The 14,010-nt window shown below is 29.7% G+C and overlaps 1 protein-coding gene across 1 annotated transcript; it reads left to right on the forward strand.

Annotated features, from left to right (window-relative positions):
- Window positions 1-12,854: 12,854 nt before the first annotated feature.
- On the forward strand, window positions 12,855-13,989 carry NCS54_00321500 (NADH-cytochrome b5 reductase; the record flags this gene model as incomplete). Its single annotated transcript, XM_053148796.1, has 3 exons — window positions 12,855-12,899; window positions 13,002-13,362; window positions 13,421-13,989. The coding sequence occupies 3 exons, from the start codon at window positions 12,855-12,857 to the stop codon at window positions 13,987-13,989; spliced, it is 975 nt and encodes a 324-aa protein (XP_053004771.1).
- Between the last annotated feature and the right edge of the window lie 21 nt (window positions 13,990-14,010).

Consider the following 14,010-nt stretch of genomic DNA (forward strand, 5'->3'; position numbering starts at 1 on the left):
TAATTATCCTACTTGCTTATTATATATATTAGTATATATACTATATTTAAAAATATTTTTAAATAATTCTAGAAAATTTAGATTAAACTTAAAATAGCCTTAAATCTTATATACTATATATTACTTATTATATAATAAGTATAAATTTTTTTAAATATTTTTAAAAAATTACTTAGTAAGCTATTTAGGAAAAGCCTATTTATACTATTTTCTTTTAGTTATTTATTATTTAAAAATTAAATAATTTAATTCAAAATCTAGGAAAAATATTATATAGTTTTCTTTTTACTTAAATAGCTAAAGTAATTCTTTTTAGATTTTTAATACTTATATAACTAGTTTTAGAAATTTAATATTTAGCTCTTTTTAGTGCATAGTATAAGTGGCCCACTTACTTGTCTAGCCCACTTACTTATTATATATATTATAGCTATTATTAATCTATTAAAGGTAATACTAGATACTCTCTAGGAAAGCCAAGGTAAGATAATCCCTTAAGACTAATAATAAGCTAGTTCTTACTATTATCATAAGAGATCTCTATAACTCTTCCTCTGCTATATTAGATATTATAAGAGGATAAGGTATAATTAGTACTACTAATTCTATAAATATTAATATATTATTTTAAGAAATACTAGCTAATAAAATAAATAAAGTTCCTAATAGTAAAGAACTTATTAGTAAAGCCCCTCTATAAAATAACTAAGGTAAAGAATATTATAATAAGCTTTTCTCTCTAGACTAAGAAGGTACTAAGTTCAAAGTTAAGAGATTAGTCGCTAAGTATCACGGCTATAATATAGGCCAGGCAGGGAAGCATAGCAGAAATACTCTAACTAAGCAGGGACCAAAGGGACCAAATATCACTCATATTAGTCCAGGGACTAAATATTAAAAATATTAATCTTACTCTAGATTAAACCCAAAGAATATTAATCCAAAGATTAACTATAAGTATATAAGATATACCTATTATACTTTCTTATATAATAGCTACCTTAGCTATTAATATAACTTAGTTATACTTAATACCTTTAAGTATATTACTAAATATAATACCCCCTTATTTAAGCATAGTATAATTAATCTATCTATTAATATAAACCTAATATAACTAGTTTATCCCCTAAGAATATATACAATTATTATATATTAATAACTCTTATTTAGAGGATTACTTATATTACCTTAAATAATATTAAATATAATAACTACCTAGGTAACTCCTATAAATAATTAATAATAAGTCCTACCTATTAATTACTTACTTATACTTATTTTAGCTAATTAGGACAAAGAAATAAATAATATAAATAGCTCTAATAATAAGGAAAATACATAATTATAAGCCTAAATCACTACTATAAACACAGAGATAAATAGACTTTGTGAACTTATTAAGAAAATAGGTAAAAGTTAATATATTTAAAATATAAAATACTTAGATAATATTTAGAATATTACTAATATAATAGCTATTACTATAAATAAAAAAGATATAAGAGAAATCCTAAAGCTAAACCCCTTAAAACCTTTTAATAAGACTACCTATAAATTACTTATATTCTTTACTTAGCTAAGGGCATTTATAATATATTACCTAATATAGTTTACCTTACCCGCTAGTAAGGTCTAATATACTATAAAGAGACTTAAGAACTATACTATTATATAATTTAAACCTATTATAAGGGAATATCTTATAGCCCTAGCTAGCTAGTATTTACCTTATACCTATTACTTTTACTTAGACTATAAAGCCTTTAAGGTAATACTTTAATAAGCCTTTAGAACTATTAATAAAAAGGCATAAGCTAAAAGAGAAATTAAGGCGCTCTAATAGACTTAATCTACCTTAGAATATAAAATAAAATACCTCTAACTTACCTTAAAGCTTAATTAAAATTAAGAACCCCTAATATCTCTTTTTTTTAATAGACTTAAAAAGAAAATATAAGTAGAACTTTATAAAAAAGAATAACCTAATAACCTTATTAAGTATATTAATAGGGCAATTAAGATTAATAACTAGTAGTTCTTATAGAAAAAACTATAAAACCTAAAGTTTAATAATAATAAAGCTAATAATCTATGCTTTAATATTAACTAAGGTAAGAAGAAATAAAATAATACTTTATATAATACTAACCTAAGACCTATAAAACTAAGAGTAGCCTAATAAGGACCTAAAGATATAAAGTATTACTATTACTATAAGAAAGGCTATAAGACTAATAAATATAAAAAGAAGCAATGAGATATTAAGGAAACATACTATTAGCTATACTAATAGCAGCCCTTTCTAGAAGGTAAGAAATAAGTAAGATTTACCTAAGTAAATACTAAGCCCTAGATAGCTATCTATACTACCAAGATGCTTAGAATAACGCAAATAAGCTATAATAAAATAGGCATCCAGCTAAATAAATTAAATATACTATATAATTAAGTATACCTCTTAGAAAAATAAGCAAAAAGTAACTATATAATTAATAATATTATAAAGGAATAACTCTATAAACTAATTAAACCTTAAAAAACTAATTAATTATATATTATAGACTATATAGGATAAAAGCTACTACTAGAACCTAAGGCTAATAAAAACGCAACTTCTAGATAATAAACCCTTACTATAACTAAATATATAAAACTCTAGATAAAAAAACCTATAGTATTAGTTTTAGCCTAATAACTGCTATTAATAATAGCTAAGTAAGCTAACTTTTAAGAAGCTACTATAGAAAGTTTTAATCATAAGAAATGGATTATGGGATATAATAAATAAACTTATATACCTACTATAATCTACCGCAAAGACTACTAATAAGATAACCCTATATAATATAACTATACCTTATACCCCTAATATTAAATTAAGGCATCCTAAGAATATAATAAAATCTATAAATAATAAAAGGCTAATTAATATAATAAACTACTATGTAATAATTAAGTTATAAAAATAAGTAATAATAATATTAACTAAACTAAGTTTAAGTATAATACTTAAAAATTATAAAAAGAATTATACTAAAGATACTCTAAAAAGCCCTAGAAAAATAATAAAAAACTATAAAAAAAAATTACCCCTAACTATATAATAAATATCATAATAAATACTAAAATAACCTATAAGAAAAATATATCTAGACTATATAAGAATATATAAATATAGTAAATAAGTAAGAAATCTATATTTAAGCCTACTATAAAAAATTAGCTAAAAACCCCTAATACCTAGAAGTACTCTTTAATCTATAGGATAATATAAAAATATACCTAATATACTAGGAATATACTAATATCTCTTAGATATTATATTAATACTATTAATATAAAACCCACTAAGAGGAAAAGCAAAAATAAAATTACTTCCCTATTATATTACTATATTAGCTAAATAATAAACCCTACCTATAATATAAAATAAAAAGTTATAAAGTAATATATTAATATAAATCTATTAATATTATAAATATATAATACTTAAAACTATATTATGCTATTTAAGAGAAGAAATAAATTACTTATAAAATTAAGGACTAATAAAAAATAATTAACTAAAAAGATAAAAAAGGCCAAGGAGCTAAATAAAAATAATAATACTAAGACTAGCTATATAGCTAAGATAATATATATAACTATAAAATATATATAAATAATAAATATAAGCTTAATTATTTTAGCTATATAATATTAAAATATTAAGTAGCCTATTTAATATAGGGCAATAAATAAATAAATATAGGGAAAAATTACCTTAAAAGGCCCTTTACTCTATAAATAAAGCGCATAAGTAAAAATACCTAGAACTAAAAGTATAAGTTAAAAGAGAATAATTAAACGCTTTAATAGATAATAAAGCTAAGTAAAATTACTTTAACCTAATAATAATAAATAAGCTTAAATTACTATAGAGATATAAATAAATACCTTACTTAATTATTAACCTAAAAGGAACCCCTTTTAATTATAATAATAATATTATTAATAATGAGATTAATTACCTTAAAGTTTTTATTAAAAGAAAAAATTAAGGGATATTATTTAATATTATATTAAATAAATAATATAATTTTATACTTAGGTACTTATAATTATATTAATTTAACTTATATTTTAACTAGAGAACTAGCTAAGTATTCTTTTTTAATAATAAGATACCCTCTATAATATATAATAACTTAGGAAATAATATAAGATCTTAAACTTTTACTAAAATAAATAGAGAAGTTAAGTAGAGGTAAATATAAAATACCTCTTTACTTAAAGAGATATAATATAAATACTATAATAAATAAAAATAATAAAATTAATAAATAATTATATATATTATAAAATAATTCTATAAGTTAGAAAAAAACCTAAAATAAGCTAAGAAAATACTAGAGAAAAAATAGCTTAAAAATATTTTATTATAATAATATATCTATAAAAAACTCTTTATAAAAAAACTAAAAATAAATCTATTAAAGCATATATATTATTACCTAGAGATTAAGTTTATTAATAAAAAATAACCTAGCTTTAATAAACTTTACTTACTTAATAAAGCATAACTATTAATATTAAAAAAATATATTAAAGATATATTATATAAAAGATATATTAAGGAAAATAAGTTATTTATTAAATACCTTGTTATATTTATTTTAAAGAAAAATGAAAAGCTTTAACTTTATATTAACTTTAAAATACTTAATATTATTATAATTAAGGATTATATATTATTACCCCTTATTAATAAATTAAAGGATTAATTTTTTAAACTAAAGTACTTTATAATACTTAACCTTAAGGGAGCTTATAACCTTATTTAAATTAAAAAAAGATATAAATAAAAAACTACTTTTTATATTAAGTATAAACTATTTAAATATTTTATTATACCTTTTAGACGTATAAATATACTTATTATATTTTAATAAATAATTAATAATATACTATAAGAATATCTAGATATATTTATTATATATTACTTAGATAATATCTTTATTTTTCTCTAAAATAAAAAAAAATATATATAAAATATATCTATAAGGTATTATAAATACTATAAGATATTAAGTTATTAATAAAACTTAAAAAAAATATATTTTATACCTTAGAAATAGAATTCCTTAGATATATTATCTCTTATAATAAGATATATATAAACCTTAAAAAGGTTATAGTAATTAAAGAATAAAAAGAATTAATAAATATTAAAGACGTATAGGCCTTTCTTAGTTTTATTAATTATTATTATAAATTCCTAAGAAAATTTAAGAAAATTATTATATTATTAATTAATCTTATAAAAAAAAAAATTTATATTTAGAGATAAAATACAAAAAGCCTTTAATATAATTAAAGAACTTATTTTAAGTAAACTTATACTTAAGATATTTAATTTATCTTAATAAATTAAACTTAAAATAAATACCTTAGACTTTATATAAAGCGCCTAAATTAAATAATAAGATAATAAAAGACTTCTATACCTTATTATATTCTATTCCTATAAGTTATATAAAATATAACTTAATTACTTTATTTATAATAAGGAATTCCTTATAATTATTAATACTTTTAAGGAGTTTTAATATTACCTTCTTAGAAATAAATACTAGATTAAGGTATATATAGATTATAAGAATATTATTTACTTTGTAAAGACCTAAGAACTTAGTAAATAATAACTATAATATATTAAATACCTCTCTAAATTTAATTATATTATTATTTATATTAAAAGGATAAAAAATAATAAAGCTAATAGTATTAGCTAATAACTTAACCTAGATATTAGGAAAATTAAAGTTTAAAAATAACTATTATATTTTATACTAAAATAATATCTTAAATAAAAGTCTATTAGGTAAATATAAAAGCTAATACCCTTACTAAGGCACCTTATACTTATTAGAAAACATAAATAACTAGTTATAAACTTTATTAAATATATATAGGGATATTAATAATAAAGCGATAGAGTTTAGACTTATAAAAGAAAAATCTCTATCCCTAATAAAGTATTTTAAATTATCTTTAATTACTATTACTACTAAGTTATATATTATAGTAACCTAGAAAAAACTATTTAAGCTATATAATAATATTATAATATTATAATCTTAAGAGCAAGGTATAGGGGGGAATATATAGATATAAGAAATATTATAAAAAAATTAAAAAAATAAGAGAAATTACTAGCACTAAGTAAGATAATAGACTAATACCCTTATTAGAATATCTCTAGTTTATTAAAAACTATAGAAAATAAATTATTAATTTTATAGATTATATATAAGGATATAATAAAAAGGAAAATAAATTTCTTATATTTTATAAAGAAATGACTATCCCTAATTAAATATTTAAAGAAATCTTTAAATATTATTATAACCTATTTCCTTATAATAAAAACTACTAGCTAATATTTAAATAAATAAACCATATCTATAATAATAACTAATTTAAATAGAAAATTAAATAATAAATATAAAATTATATAAATTATAACCCTAATACTAAACCTATTATCTATAAATATAATAGAGTTATAAAAATACCTTATTAAATTATTAAAAGAACTTATATAATAAAGTAAGGTAATTTACTCCTAAGATAAATTTAATAATATAATAAATAACTCTTAGATACTAAAAAAACTAATAAATAATAAGTTTTAGATAAACTATATTATAAATTTATATATAAAATATATTATTATTTATTATATAAATACTAAGGAATTAATAAAACCCTAGAATAAATTAAAATAATATTTACTTTTCTTAATATAAAAAAGACAATTTTAATAATTATTAAGTAATATAAGCTCTATATAAAAACTAAGATATAATACTATAAACTTTATAGAAAATTATAACTACTCCTAGTTATATAATAACTATAAGATTTTATTATAATAAAGTTTATTATTAAATTACCCCTATTAGAAAAACTAGCTATTAAAAACTTTTATAATAATATTCTTATTATTATAAATAAACTTATAAAATTTTCTTATTTTATACCTTATAGAGAATTAATTATAGCTAAAGAATTTACTTATTATTTTTACTTTTATATTACTAAGATATATAATATATTACTTAAAATTATTATAAATTAAGAATTATTATTTACTTTAAATTTCTAATAAAGCCTTATAAAATACTTAGAAATTAACTATAAATAAACTAACTAAGTTAAAAAGCTATTAGCTATATAGCTAGCCTATAATATAGCTATAAATAAAAGTATAAAGATTATATTAGCTTATATTAACTTTAGGTTTATATTAGATATATATTAATAAATATAAAATATTATTATTAATTCTAAAATAATTCTTATTAATAATTAATTAAAAAACCTATATAAAGAAATAAAAATAAAACTTAAATTTATTAAAAATTAGATAATTAATTATACTAATAAGAAAAAAATTAAGAGATTAAGCTTCTTAAAGGGAGATATAATTTACTTAGTAATAGAAAATATTAAAATAAAATAATAAAATAAAAAACTTAATTATAAATATATTAAACCTTATAAAATTAAGTAAAAAATTATAAAATATAACTATAAACTAGACTTATTACCTAAGGTTAAGCTTTATTTAATTTTTTATATTTTATTATTTAAATTAATAAAAAATATTATTTAAATTAAAACTAGTAATAAATTAGAGATTTAAATTAATAAACTAAAAAATATATTATAGAGATTATCTTTAATATAAATAAGATTAATAATAAAATAATATATTTTATTAAATAAAAGGGCTACCTTAACTTAGAAAATATATAAGAACCCCTAAAATACCTTATTAATATATAATACTTTCTAAAAAACTTCTACTAATAATACTAAGTATAGGCTTATTAAGACTAATTATATTTTAATTAATTAAATTAATTACCCTAAAAGAATAAGCCTCTATAATAATAAATAATTCCTTATAGAGCTTGCCTAATTCCTCTAAGGCATATAGGCTATACTTAAAGGCCTTATTATTATATGCTTTAAGTAACCTCTTTTATTTCTAGATATAAGTAAGCTTAGCTATTACTACCTTTAAAATAGCCTTTATTTTAGCCTCCTTATTTTCTAGGCGCTTATGCTCTTAGATATTTTTTATAATTATAAAAGGTTAGCTAATAAGCCATAAAAAAGCATTAATATATACCTATAAAAGAAAGCTATATTAGCCTTATTATATATAACCTTTATATTAATATAATTAAAATAATAATTAGAGTAATTAAAAATTATCTTATAAGATAAGCCTTAGTAAAAATAATAAGTATAAGGTATAATTTTAGAACTAAAAGCCTTAATATAAATAAAAAGACTTTATATTTTAGAAAATTATTATAAAGAAGTATACTTAGAAACCTAGCTTAATATTATATTAATAAAAAGAGATTTTTTATAAGTTAGAGTTACCTATTAATAATACTTAGTCGCTAAAACTAGTCTTAAGGATAAAACTAATAGAGGGGAAACCTTATATTATAGCTATAATATAAGCTAGGTAGGGAAGCATAGTAAAAATACTCTAATTAAGTAGAGACTAAAGGGACTAAATATTACTTATATTAGACTAGGGACGAAATATTAAAAATATTAGTCTTACCTTAGATTAAACCTAGAGAATATTAATCTAAAGATTAACTATAAGTATATAGGATATACCTATTATACTTTCTTATATAATAGCTATCTTAGCTATTAATATAACTTAGTTATACTTAATACCTTTAAGTATATTACTAGATATAATACCCCCTTATTTAAGCATAGCGCGATTAGTCTATCTGCCGATATAAACCCAGCACGACTAGTTTATCCCCCGGGAATACACACGATCGTCATACTAAGGGGCGCTTCAGAAGGCAGGTATAGTATAAGGTCAAGTAGAAAGGTTACCCCGAGAGTGATAATAGCTAGGTGAAAAAGAAAGGTATTAGCATAGGGGCTATAGCTAATTATAAAGCGAAGTGCGCTTATAGTTAGGATGAATTTAAATTTGAGTGATTAGTCTTAAAGCAGGAGGTAGAAGGAGTTACTCTATATGAGGCTAAGTAGCAAGGGCAACTAGAGTCTAAGAATATCTAGGTAGATAAGTAAGATCTTAGTGCTAAGGCTATTGTAGCTTTTAAGACTAGTTTTTCTATATAGAATGGGTTTAAGGTTTATATTGAGGTCTCTTTTTACCTTAAATATTAGTGATTTACCACTAAGATTTAACTCATAATATCTCTAAGGCCGCCAAAGTAAGTTTAATTCTCGCAGTATATTTATACCTCAGGCTGCCTATGGATACCCTAGGATAATACTTAGATATAATATAAGGCATGCTAAGAAATATATAACTATGTCTTTATCTTATATTGATCGTCAAGGACGCTATCGCGAGCATTAAGTTTAGGGGCTAAGGTGGAATACTCTGTAAGGCAAGCACGAGTAAAACTAGATATAAAAAGTACTAAAGATGAGGCCTAAGAGGATCAAGCTAATACCGAGTGATAACTGCCGTCTTAATCCATCTAAAACCAATAATAACGCTGCCTAGTCACCATCTTCGCAAACAGAGCAGTGGTGACTCTATTGATCCAGTGCTTTCTCTTTGGCGCTGTCTATCAATCGTCTATCTACTATATTCCCCTTTATCTCCTAAACGCACGCCAATTCGGGATCCTCCACGCTGCTTCGATATTTACCTCATTATTTATCCTTCAGTCAGTGGTCTCAACTCTTGGCGGCCTATATATATCCCACTTCAAGCGATACGGCGAGGTATTATGGTTCGGATATGTAATGTGGGCACTGTGAGTCGCCTTCGCCTGAGGACAACTGTTCTTCAACTGACTTATTCAGGGGAGTCGGCCTCTGTCTGACGTTCGACCGCTCAAGCTCACCTGGCGTCATAGCAGGGGTCCTAATGGTAATCGGAGTTGGAGTAGGCTGCGTCTTTCAACCTACACTAGTAGCATTACAAACCCACTCACCAAAGTCTCGCCGGGCCGTTATTATCTCCAACCGGAACTTCTTCCGTTGCTGTGGCGGCGCAGTTGGGCTGGCCGTCTCTGCAGCCGTTCTTCAAGCCACAGTCCGATCAAAACCTCCAGCCGAATTTGCTTATTTGGCTGATAATACTTATGCCCTTCCTTCTGACCTAGAACCCGGACCTGGGGTTGAGGCGGTTGATGACGCGTACATGTACGCCAGTCATGCCGTTTTCATCCTGCAAGTGCCCATGATGGGAGCGTGTCTGCTAGGGTGCCTCCTCATAAAAGACGTTGGACTACAACCGAGAGATGAGGAGAGTGAGAAGGAGCCGAATCCTACGAATCAACAACTGATTTCAGAACCGCAAGATGGTGATCTAGCACTGACGGCTGTTGCAGGAGAAACGGTCAAGGAGCGGAGATGAGAGGCATGGGCTTACGATGGCAAAGCAACGCCAGCACGCGTGGTCGCCGAGAGTAGACCTACGGCCACCTCTCAGACCTGAGGGGTACGTTTTGAGATATTTTGCATTTAACGGGCTGTTTTTGCAGGCTAATTTGTTTCTACCTGGAGACTGAGAGCCCAGTATTTTCTTCTTTTTGTTCACAGGTTGAAGGCCGATGGGAGATTTAGTGGTTGGACTCTCAATGACATTCCCAGAGTTACCAATTTAAATACATAAGAGACGACCCTGTTCTGAATTCCTTAAATATCAACCACTATGTATGTATGTATGTGTATTTCTCATCCGGGGCGCTGTGAGGCCCGTAAAGTCCCCTATTAGGGCACATGACGTGCTGAGCCAAGGTCTTCTATGCTATACATCCGTGAAATGCAACATATACCGCTTATCCAGCATATCATTGGCTCAAAGGCGCACTGAGTCAAGCCTGTTACCAGTCAGCGGAATGGCCAGGCGCGGCTGTATCAATGGTGGCCGCCATGATGGACGGTCTTCTTTATATGGATGACTGGGTAAAGCTTTGGCGCGGTTGCATGAGACAGCCTCAAGCGGTTTCGGGCGAGATAGGGAAATAATGAGGACAAATGAGAAGGCAAAGATAAAGAGACAAGGGGTGGTTCATCGATGGATCTCAAGCGAGCGTCAGTCAGTAGCGAGGGCAGATCTTCTCGAAGAAGCCACTCTTCTTGGTGATCTTGACGAACTTGTCAAATTCTTTTCCTGTTGCGAAGTTAACCACTGCCGCTGGTGACGGACTCAACCTCATGCGAAAGCGTGCCGGGACCTTTCGGCAATAAAAGAGATGATCGGGTGCCTTGCGTCGGCCGCACGAGCACAACAGTCGCGCATTATCGTGGTTAAATCTTTCCTGGTATGCCGCAAAGTCCCCATGGAGGGATCTTGCTGCAAGTAGATGGCGCAGGGCCGTTCGGTATTCGAAACTTCACATGGCGATCCTGGCTCCCTTTTGCTTAGTGATGGATCCGATACGGTCAATTCGATCAGGTTGATAGCAATGAGTCGCACTGAGCGTGCTAAAAGAATAAAGGATCAGGTAAACGATCATGAGCAGCAGTGTGTTGATTGATTGTTGTCTGAGGTTGTCCCTTGTGCGGGGTATTCCCTCCCGCAGAGTTACTTAAAGCATACGGCTAGATTACCTACGCAGTTGTTTCATGAGGCCGTGAAGATCATGCCTACCCTGCAACAGGATGTATACGGTGTGGAGCCCAAATGATGATTGTCTTGATCTGGGATCCCTCCGGCAGTAGGCAGCATACCTGTCTACGACGACAAGAGTCGCAGGCCCATTCTTTGGTCATGGGTTTCGCTTCCTCATCTTCACTGGGGAGGCCAGGGGCCAGGCTCTGGGTACTGTATAGCTAAGGAAAATACTGGCCACGAAGTCCCTGGGAGGTAGCATCTGAAAAAGCAATGCTTGTAGGGGAGTTTCGGGCTCGGAGATGACACCCATCCTCCAAATGCTTCTTCATCTCCTCGCACGGATTTGTAAGCCATTTGAGCGTGCAACTCTGGCCTTTTTTTCTTCTTTTTTTCTTCTTGTAACGTAGACGCCTCGAGTCTTATTCATGAGCCAGGCCCGCGGAATCCGCGGGCCTGGCTCATGACCATTTCCCGCTTAGAAATCCCCCCCCCCAACACCTCTTGTCTACAGAGTATATCGAAAAGGTTCGAGACTAAGGGGTCTACGTAGTACTACGGGCGGAATGGCTGCGGGAAGCATGGTAGATAGCGCCCCTTGGAATGTAAGAGGTCTTGTGGGGCAGGATATCTGCACATGTACGTAACAGGGTCGGGGACTCAACCGGCGATTCCTGGAGGCTAGACGGAAACTGGGAAGCCATCTAAGCTCAACGCCGGTACATAGCTACGCCAAGAAAGCCGCGGATTGCGCGGAAATTCAGTCTGTTGGAAGCATGTTTCTACTTTGTTTCTCACATTAATGCATCAGTGAGACCGTCCGCCTAAAGCGGCCAGCGGGCAAACATGGACGGAGGTAGGGATGGAATAGCGGGCATTTTGAGGACAGCTAAGGAATAGTAAGCACAACTGTTGCTAGTGAGCGAAGAGTGGCAACTCAGGTCCTACTTAGTAGTTGCTGCGGCTCTTCGCTTGACCCCCTTATCCGGGCATGGTTGTTTAGAGGACCGCGCGCAGGATAAAACCAGTCAACCAACCAGCCAACCAAACGTCCCTACATCGCACGTAAGCCTGCACAGGTCTACTCGCGTCTCCACTAGGCGGATTATATTTCATTCAAGTTTGGTTTTCATAAGCTGCCCGTTATTCTACAGCAGCCTCCAGCGGCAAAATACTTCCATTGCCCCTATCAAAACATCAGCAGCCTGACAAAGTGGAAATGTTTGCTAGATCTGCATTTCGCGCGGCTCAGTCGCTCAAGAGAGTATGTATTCAATCTTCAGCTATCTCCTTGAACCTTCGCGACCAGCTCAATCGCCGATGACATCATTACCGACCTCAATTGCATCTCTAACTTGCCCATCAGACCTATTCTACGGAGACGGGCGGTGTGGGCGGCTCCACCGCTCTGCTTCACGCGGCTGGCGCTGTTGGCATCGCCGGCAGTGTCTACTGGTACTTCGGTGGTGTCTCCGCGCCCGCTACCGCCGCGGTTATCAGAAAGGTGCCTGAGTCCCAAAAGGCATTTACAGGGGGCGACCAGGGCTTCCTCTCTCTCCAACTCGCCGACGTCGAAACAGTCAACCACAACACTAAGCGCCTTCGCTTCAAGCTCCCCGAGCCCGACCAGGTCTCTGGTCTGACGGTCGCGAGTGCTATCCTCGCTAAATATGAGGCTCCTGAGGACAAGAGACCTATCCTACGACCTTATACTCCTATCGAAGAGGGTATGTGATCTATACATTTTGCGTCGGATAGCATTAACCTCTAACTCTGCGTACCTAGGCGAGGAGGGCTTTCTTAACCTCCTTGTTAAGAAATACCCTGGTGGCCTCATGAGTACCCATATCCACAACCTAGTCCCAGGTCAGCATCTCGACATCATGGGTCCCCTCCCTAAGTACTCATGGAACGAGAATAAGCATGAGCACATCGCCCTCATTGGTGGCGGTACTGGCATTACTCCTTTATACATGCTTGCCCGGGCCATCTTCAGTAACCCAAATGAAAGAACCAAGGTCACCCTTATCCTTGGGAATGTCACAGAGGAGGATATCCTCCTTAAGGAGAAGCTCGACCAGCTCGAAAAGACCTACCCCGAACGCTTCCGCGCTTTCCATGTTCTGAGTCAGCCCTCTAAAGACTGGACTGGAGGTAAAGGCCGTATTTCTAAGGATCTCCTTCAGACCACCCTTCCTAATCCCAAGAGCGAGAATATCAAGCTCTTCGTCTGTGGCCCTCCAGGTCTCATGAAGGCTATTTCCGGTGACATGGCTAACCCTGTAGAGCAGGGTGAGCTATCAGGTGTCCTTCACGAGCTCGGATATACCAAGAATCAAGTGCACAAGTTCTGAGAAGTAGTTGCACTTGTGTTG

The sequence above is a fragment of the Fusarium falciforme genome, chromosome 2, assembly GCF_026873545.1.
Source record: "Fusarium falciforme chromosome 2, complete sequence".
Lineage (NCBI taxonomy): Eukaryota > Fungi > Ascomycota > Sordariomycetes > Hypocreales > Nectriaceae > Fusarium > Fusarium falciforme.